Genomic DNA, 9,262 nt, shown 5'->3' with positions numbered 1-9,262 from the left:
ATTTTAGCGTTTTTTGGGCCCCAACCGCATTTCATCAACCTCTCTACCAGACTAACTCACTCTGCTCCCTCTAGGGCTTATTTAGTTTAGTTACTCAATTAAACCTTTTCTTGGCTTTCCCCATTACTGTTCAGAAATATAACAGTGCTTAAACTGTTTAGTTACATTACTAAAGCAAGCAACATTAACATTTTAAAATCAAACAGTTCATATTCAACATTAAGTTTTTTTCTCTTTTGTTCTCTGCAGGTTTGCTCTTGTTCACAGTTCAACTTCAACTTTCCATCTCAAACACTATCAGTTAATAAAGGCTATTTAAAACAGCATCAGTCTGTCTGTTTGAATATGAATGTCCCCATTACATAGAAAGTCTTTTCATATGTTGTGGCGGAGGGCAGCTCCGTCACAGGGCTGTTGAATTTCCACTGGGTGGCTAATAATTGCAGCAGAATTATTCCTCTAACAAAGACAAAAGGTCGATGACCAGTTGAGGTTAGTGCCAGGGTATATCAGTACCACATATGTGTGTATAAGCCCCAAGATCAGTGGCTAGCAGCCAGCGCTGAACGCTGTATTTAAGTAGCCTAATGCACAGTGGGAACTGTAGTGAGACAACACTGATGACCAAAAACAAATACAAAATCATGAATTCTGTTAAACCGTAAAAACTGCTCTGCAGGGCACTACATAACATAATAAACATAATAAACAATTCGCTCGGCATGCTTTATACAAGTCTCTAGAACCGTCTGTCCGCCTTTCTTGGTGATTCCGCTTTTCCCCGAGGCGGTAATCGTCGTGATGGTGGGGTTACCTGTGCTCAGGTGTGAGCATTGCTGTGCTCCTCCAGTCCTGTGAGAGGCGCTGTGAGCGCTGCTGCGCTCTGTGTGAAGGGTTTTTTTTTCAATTTTTTTCAATTTTTTATTGTCATATTTCAAACTCAAGAACGACAATCATATCACATAAACACAGAAAAACTAAGCACATTAATTCAGCATTATAAGTACAAAACAACGAGGTTTTCACATTAAAGAGAATTAAAACGAACATACAAAAAGGGGTCATGGCCAGTTATGTGTTTTTACAGCTATTTTCATTCTTAATCTCGGAGTTAAAGACTGTACAAAAAGCTCAAGTTGGAAAACAAAAAACAGCGGAGGGGTTTTTAATATTCTACATTCGTGTATAAAATATTTTGCTAAAATAATGACATTATTAACCAAAAACACATCCCTACATTCTCTCTCTCTCTCTCTCTCTCTCTCTCTCTCTCTCTCTCTCTCTCTCTCTCTCTCTCTCTCTCTCTCTCTCTCTCTCTCTCTCTCTCTCTCTCTCTCTCTCTCTCTCTCAGCTCCTCCATCCTGTGAGAGGCGCTGTGGGCGCTGCTCCTCTCTGAGCGGAGGTCTGTGCTCCTGTGTGTCTGTGAGTGGAGGGAGCTGAGCGAGCCGGCGGCGCTGAAACGGTAACTGACATTTATGAACGTAAAGCTTTTTCTCTGCTGGGTTTTCAGTTAAAAACAAGGTCATTATAAATATATCACACCGCGCCGTGTTGAGCTGACCTGTGTTCGCTGTATGTTGCGCTGCTTTTCGCTGTTTCTTGCCGAAAACCAAAAGTTGCTGCTTCATGCTCGCTGAGTGAGCGAGCTAACCGAGCTAACCGCGCTCAGCTGAACTACAGCCGGGCTTTTTACTCAGAGACCTGAATTCTAATAACTAAAACAACTACAGGAGTTTGTAATTTATTTTTACAAACCGCCCAGTTTGTGTCGAAAGGTCTGTAATTTAATTATCGTTAAAGTTGACAGTAGCTAACTAGTTAAGCTAACTAGCTGGCTAGCCTGTTTGAAATGCTAGCTGTGGCACTTTCTCTTTCTGTTTCTCTGTGTTTACTGTGGGTTTAGGCTGGTGAGATTATATCTTCCATATTCCTAAAAATTGTCTTCTTTGTGTTGTTCTGTCAGATTGATCCAGATAAAAAACGCTGCAGAGCTGCGGATTGTATTTCCTGTGTATGCAGGATTCCCGTGTTGAGAGGACAGTATGGTGAGTATCTGTGAAACTTCACCGTCACTGTTGTTTACAAGGTACAGTTAGCTGAAGGCTGTGCGTTATAAGTTTGTGAAATGTAATTGTGTTTTTCTTTTTATATAGTCTCGGAGATATGATTCCAGAACCACCATTTTCTCCCCTGAAGGTAATTATTATTTTTGTATTATTTGAGTTTTAATTATGCAGTGAAATAGCGGTCCTTCCCTTTATGATTAGACCATCTCCATATATTTTGGGTTAATGGTCCAAGACAAAGCTGTTAGGACAAGGGGCAAGAACTTTTTCCTCTTTTTGGCTCAGACAAATTTAATCAAATTCATGCATCTTCATAAAAAGCAGTGTTTCTCAACCCTGGTCTTGGAGGCCCACGTTTTAGTGCTGTCCTTACTGCAAGCATGCCTGGAGCAACCGATCAGCTCATTAACAACCCTCACTGAGTTGAAGTGAGTGTGCTAAAGCAGGGAACACACTAAAAGGTACAGGGCAGTGGGCTTCGAGGACAAAGGTTGGGATACAAAGAACCTAATAATTAAGGGCTCTCATGTAAATTCACTCATTTTTGATCAATTTCAGTGACTGGAAAAAGAATTTCTCATGTATTGTAAAACTTCTATGAACATCACATAAGTTTCATGGAAATCCAGATATGCTTTCAAAATCAAGATGGTGAAAGTTTCTGAGATGTGTCATGTAAGGTTAAAGTTTTATTAACCCACAGTATAAACTTGTGCTATTGGTGAGGTTAACAATGGCAACAAGACTGTAACAGAGTGATTATGGCTCGGTATCATTCACAATGTTTTGATACTGATACTAGTACCAGTACCAACTTTGATACAAATTCCTTAACAATACTCTTTGTTATATCTTCTTTTAAATTATCAGCTGAAAGTGTGTGTGACTTAAACCAGGAATGAACGTGAGGAAGTGCTGGAAGTGTGAATAAGGAAGATGGTAAATCCTATTAGATGATTTTCTGTGTCTTTAACAGGGCGTCTGTATCAGGTAGAATATGCCATGGAAGCTATTGGCCATGCTGGTACTTGTTTAGGAATTCTCGCCAACGATGGTGTGTTGCTGGCAGCAGAGAGGAGGAACATCCACAAGCTGCTGGATGAAGTGTTCTTTTCAGAGAAGATCTACAAACTCAACGAGTAAGTGGTTCAGAATCAGTTTCTGGTTTTTGTTGGTTGCTTGTGCGGCTGCGGTAAAGTAAGAGTGATTTGTGAGACGCTAAAGCAAGTATGTAGTTAGTGGTGGGCGATATGACAGTGTTTTGTTGTTATTGTGATAAAATCTGTTCTCATGAAATACAAGATGCTTCTCTGAGTATATTGTGGATACCATCAGTAATTAAGAAACACTGTCCAACTGTATGGTTCATTGCAAAGAGAGCATAGTTAGTTTAAATAAGTTTAGTGCAGTACAGTGTGTGAAGTGTTGAAGAATCATTGTATTCATTGTTTTTGAAGGCAGTTTTTAAATGGGGCACTACTAGTATGTTGTGTCTGTGTCAGAATGTTGTGATATTGTATTGTGTATCGCGAATATCTCTCTGTGTCGTGATATACTGTCATTCAGAAGATTGTAGACCTGACCACAAGGCATTTTCCAAGTATAGGTTTTATGATACGCTTTTTAGTGCTTTCAAATGACAGTACTTTCATTTGAGCAAAATGTGATTCACTTCACACCACATTTTTGTTTTAAGGTACAAATGCATTTCATAGGGTACTCAAAAAACAATTTTATCTGTCCTATCCTATCTGTAATACATATCTTTAAGTTTGTTACAGTTTTACTTCTGCTGTTTGCATTGTCTCAGACGTTGGGCAGATTATGGTCAAGATGTGGGTTTAGTGTAAACATTAGTGTAAATTACTCAAACAAAAGCGTTAGTGATCAGTATCTAAAAGAGCATCAGCCTCTCTACTGTGTGAAAATGTTGGTAAGGGACTTGATCAGACTTGATCATTTTGGATGCAAATGTAAGTGAAACTTTTAATCAAAACACTCAAAAGTTCTTTGTGTTAACCTGTTTTGTTGTGTTGCAGAGACATGGCCTGCAGTGTAGCAGGAATCACATCTGATGCCAATGTCCTCACTAATGAACTAAGGTTAATTGCACAAAGGTGAGAGAACTGATGGTGAAAAGAAGCCACAATGCTAATTTTTAATTTGAAGATGTTTAAATAGAATTAGAAAATGCACCTGTTTATTATTTTTTTAAAATATAAACCTACGCTATTTACGCTGTGTGTGTGTGTGTGTGTGTGTGTGTGTGTGTGTGTGTGTGTGTGTGTACAGGTATCTCCTTCAGTATCAGGAGCCTATCCCCTGTGAGCAGCTTGTTACAGCACTCTGTGACATCAAACAAGCCTACACACAGTTTGGAGGTACTGTAGCTTTACTGCACACTCTCTAACTGCTATTCGTTCTGCCTTATAGAGAAACTAGTATTTTATTCTAGAGATTTGTGTTTTAACACGGCTGCTGTTCGTATGTGTGTAGGTAAGAGGCCGTTTGGTGTTTCTCTGCTGTATATGGGATGGGATAAGCACTATGGCTTCCAGCTCTATCAGAGTGACCCCAGTGGAAACTACGGAGGCTGGAAGGCTACCTGCATTGGCAATAACAGCGCAGTAAGTGCATCTTCTGGGCTGATAGCTGTAACACCACTGTAAAACCTACACAGCTTCAGTGGAATTTGATTTCACTTTACAGAAAAGGCCAGTGATACTACAACTGAGCACTCTCAAACATTTTGATTAATGTGGAGCCCTCATACTTAAAGGTTTCAAAACAGTTTGAAGCACACATTCTATCATCTGTTAGTTTCGTTTAGCTCCAGTCACAATAACGTTTTGACTCTGCTGCTTCTGGACAAAATAATTAAATTGTCAGCACCAGCTGAAGTACCTCAAAAATAGAGATGCACTTATCATACATTTTTATAGTCAGTTATGATTCTGTTTTCTTTAAAGCCAAATTTTTGGGCCAATTTTTATTAGCCTTTTTTATTTTGTTTTGAGTCCAAAGCTCACACTGAGTGGGATAAATGAGCAGATGAAACACTCCAGTATATTTCCAGTACTTTTTAATAGCCAAACTTGCAATATAAATCACATTATTTGTTTTTTTTTTAATGGGTCAAGCTTTTTAATTTTTTTCAATTTTTTCAATCAGTTCCCTGTTTGAATCCAGTATGAATCCAATAAACCCTTGTATTGAAAATAAGAGGCAACTGGCTATTTAGTACAATTGTGTAATAAAGTCATGAATAATTATGCTACAGTATTTTTGTACATAGAGTGCACTTACCTGCCTCACATATTTTGTCATAAACTTGCAACAGAGATCTGTGCAAGTAAAAACAATAAATTGTCTTGATTGCCAGTGTCATGTTTTGAGCAAAAATCTGCCAATACTGACCTTGCCTGATTCTGATTGTGCATCCCTAATGAATAAATAGCAACTGAATGACATGAACAAATAGGCTAAGTTGAATGCATTATGCTTTCAACAGAGCTGACAATTTGCACTATGTACACATCTTTGATATCATTAGGTGATGTGCAGTCAGGTCATGTGCAAAACCCAGGTTTCAAAACTTCAGATGAGAGCAATTGTTTCATTTTGCTTGAATGATTCAGTTTTACAATCATCAGGAAAAAAGTTACTGGTAACACTTCATGTGGAGTGTAAGCCTTTATACATGCCTATGTAAATATTTACTTAACTTTTATTCTCTACAAGAAGCATCATAATGACTTGGTAGATCTATGTAAGTTTCACTGTCAAATATCTGACTGTATTTGTTGAAAAACCTGGATCCTGAGGCATTTATCTTTGTCTGAGATTGATAATGCCATGAATCCCTGTGTGTCTGGGTTTTGCCGCTGTAATATTGATCATATTCATTTTTAGAGCAAAATACACTGCAAACTACACAGGACATGTTTATGCTTCTTGAACGTCTCATTTCAAAACCATGGACATTATTATGCAGTTGGACCTGTCTTTGCTGCAGTCTCCACTTTTTCTGGAAAGGCTTTTCTCCAGCTTAAATTTTGGAGCATTACCTGGATTAGCTTTCATTCAGTCACATGAGCATTAGCGAGATCCGACACTGATGTTGGGTGATAAAGCCTGGCTCACTGTCACATCGTAGCTGTTATGAAATGCCTTTGATAAGGTTGGTTGTGCAGGCTGCTTAAGTTCTTTTCCACCAAACTCTGCAAAGTGGACAGGGTCACAGTCTTGCTGAAGCTGGAGAGGGACTTTCCTAAACCGAAGCTACAACATTGAAAGCATACTGTTCTCTAAAATGTGATTAGACACTCTTTAAAATTAATTTCACTAAAACTTTATGGCTCTCCTAAACCATTAAAAACCGCAGCCATTTAATTCTCTTCACTGTTGGCACTATTCGTTCAGGCGGTTTTCTCTTGGCATCCACCAAACTCAGATTTGACTGTCAGACTTACATTTGTTGAAGTGTTATCAGTTTATAGAATACATTCCCACTGGTCCAGAGGCCAGTCATAGTGTGCGTTACACCACTCCAGCTGACGCTTGGTATTGTGCATGGCTTGTGTGTGGCTGTTCCGCCATTGAAACCTGATCCATGAGGCTCCTGAGGAACTGTGATGTTGCATCCAGAGCTAGTTGGAACTTGCTGTTGAGAGTTGCAGCCATGTACTACACATTTCAGCCCTTGTTCTGTTTGATGAACTGACTTGTTGGTAAGAGGCATTGTAGAGTGCCACATTAAATGTCTTTGGTGTGACCCATTCTACTGCCATTGTAGACTAGTCAAGTTCTTTGTACACTGAACTGAGCAAACCATTTTTTTATGGTGCTCACTTTGTGCATGAGGGCAAAGTCATGCAGAAACAGGAGTCTGTTTACGGAGATTGTATGGCTGCTCGATTGTATGTACGTGTTAGCAGTGAGGATGTCTAAAATAGCTGAACTCACTATTTAGAAAGGGTGGCCACATACTTTTGTCCATGCAGTGTATTTTTTTTAATCTCTAGGACTGCATGAAAACCCAGTAGTCTAAACAGTTAGTGAAAAACAAAGAGTTTGTAAAAGGAAGTGAGGTGGGTTTTAGCATGTAGAAACTCAGGCTTATTTCCTAAGATTCTGTAAATGTGAGTAGCTGCAAGAGAACATTGAAGTTTGTCACTTTTCACTTTAACCGCTCTAGGTAATATGGGGGCTTCAAAACCATCGCATTTCCAATCAAGCATTCATAGATAATGTTACCAGATTATGTTTAGAAGCATGTGAAGCGATAGTGTGAGAATTCTGTGCACAATGCGTAGTGGGTAACTACAGTAGAAGTACACTGCCTGTGGTCATTTTAAGTCTTGATCAGTAGGGGGCGCCAGAGCTTTAGCAATGACATCAGCATGTTCAAGAACATTCTATTCCACTCTGTGTTACGACTGAAATCCTTGAACACCTCGATTTATTCAGTTTAACACTTGCATGTTAAAATGTCCTGTCACTGTCATTGCATTATTGTTTTAGAAATCAAGGCTTTGTGAAATCCATTTAAAATCCTGTATAGTCCACATTCTGTGCATGTTTACAGGTTGTCAAAATTTGACGGATTGTAGGTTGCAGGTTGTATTCACATTTAAAAATGCATTGACTTTGATCAATAAGTGCATAAACATGTCCACCTTCCATGAAATTTACCTTACATTATAAGGAAGTGTTTGTAAGCAAAGGCACAGTTATTAAGTAGTCATACATACAGGACAGTCACTCCATATATCATAATTGTTATTTTGTCATTCTGTATGAATGTGTAAGTTATGATGTGTTTGTGTGTGCTGTGTTCTAGGCTGCTGTGTCAATGCTAAAGCAGGACTATAAAGAGGGAGAGATGACGCTTTCAGCTGCCCTCGCCCTTGCTATCAAAGTGCTCAACAAAACCATGGACGTCAGCAAGCTCTCTGCAGAGAAAGGTAGGGGTGTGTGTGTGTGTGTGTGTGTAACTGTCTCTGTCTGCTTGTGTGTCTTTGGCACATGAGTAATGGAAAAAGATAGCTACCTTAGACTGGTTAATTGAGTCTGGCCTGGCACTATGCATGCGAATGCATTATGCATAGCTATGGCTTTGGCACAGTTTGAACCCTGTGCCACCAGCATTATTCCAGTCATTGGAAAAGTTGCAACATTTGTTTAGCCAAGCTGTGTATACTTGCCGAGTAATAATGTGAGCTTTCTATGGTTTCTGTAATAGAATGCACAAAGTATAGCTTTTAGTTTTTCAGGGTTAGACAAGATATAAAGATTAGCATATATACATTGAATTGACAGTTAACAAGCATGCTTCAGTAACAAAAAAGTCGTGTCATTTAGACAAAGGAAATATTTACTAAAACTCTACATTACTATAAACGTGGTTGTGATGACAATGGTGGTCCCCCGTCAAGCTGGTCTGCCCTGACGTCATTCAGTCTGGGTTATTGCATTAGGTACTGTTGAGCTACTGCAGTTACAGCATCTTGTGTAACATTATTTTATTTAACACTTCAATTTACAGAGCAGTATTAGCTAATGGAACAGCATCTATGATACCAGGCATACCAGCTCAGCAAGGGGTGCCATCACTGTCACCACACTGTCACATTAGCTGTCACAGTGGCTACAGTTAACACATTGCAACAAAATATGAAATTTGTCAGATTAGTTCCATGTCTGACCAAACAGGTTTGTTGAAAGTGGCCACTTGTTTGACGGTCTTTCCATTGTTATTGATCAAAACGTGAAATGTTGTGGCCAGAGGCACCAGGCAACAGGCAGTTTTGTCTTTTCGGGTCTCGTCTTTCTTCTTCTGTATCTGTCCATGACTGATTCATTGTCTCCCTGTTTCTTTGTGTAGTTGAGATTGCCACACTGACACGAGAGAACAGTAAGACCAGGATCAAGGTTCTGAAACAGAAGGAGGTGGAGGAGTTGATCAAGAAGCACGAAGCAGAGGAAGCAAAGGCTGAGAAAGACAAGAAAGAGAAGGAACAGAAAGAGAAAGACAAATGAGAAAACCCGCACTTCTTCTTTTCTATGAAATATAAAAAACCAAGGTTAGGTTACAACTCAGTCTGTCTTTATGTCTACTGTTTTCTTTAATAAACACACAACACAGTTAATGGAGTGTGGAGGGTTCATTGCTGCTCTGACTGCAGCACACTGAT

General features: G+C 39.2%; 1 protein-coding gene across 1 annotated transcript; it reads left to right on the top strand.

The window, feature by feature from the left end:
• The first annotated feature begins 1,348 nt into the window (after positions 1-1,348).
• On the top strand, positions 1,349-9,217 carry psma4 (proteasome 20S subunit alpha 4). The gene is made up of 9 exons (XM_036576566.1): positions 1,349-1,462; positions 1,964-2,045; positions 2,154-2,196; positions 3,043-3,205; positions 4,106-4,183; positions 4,359-4,447; positions 4,563-4,693; positions 7,909-8,032; positions 8,953-9,217. The coding sequence occupies exons 2-9, from the start codon at positions 2,043-2,045 to the stop codon at positions 9,105-9,107; spliced, it is 786 nt and encodes a 261-aa protein (XP_036432459.1). The 5' UTR covers positions 1,349-1,462; positions 1,964-2,042; the 3' UTR covers positions 9,108-9,217.
• Positions 9,218-9,262: the final 45 nt, after the last annotated feature.

The sequence above is a fragment of the Colossoma macropomum genome, unplaced genomic scaffold (assembly GCF_904425465.1).
Source record: "Colossoma macropomum unplaced genomic scaffold, Colossoma_macropomum, whole genome shotgun sequence".
In the NCBI taxonomy this organism is placed as follows: Eukaryota; Metazoa; Chordata; class Actinopteri; order Characiformes; family Serrasalmidae; genus Colossoma; species Colossoma macropomum.
This window is presented reverse-complemented; position numbering and strand designations above follow the sequence as displayed.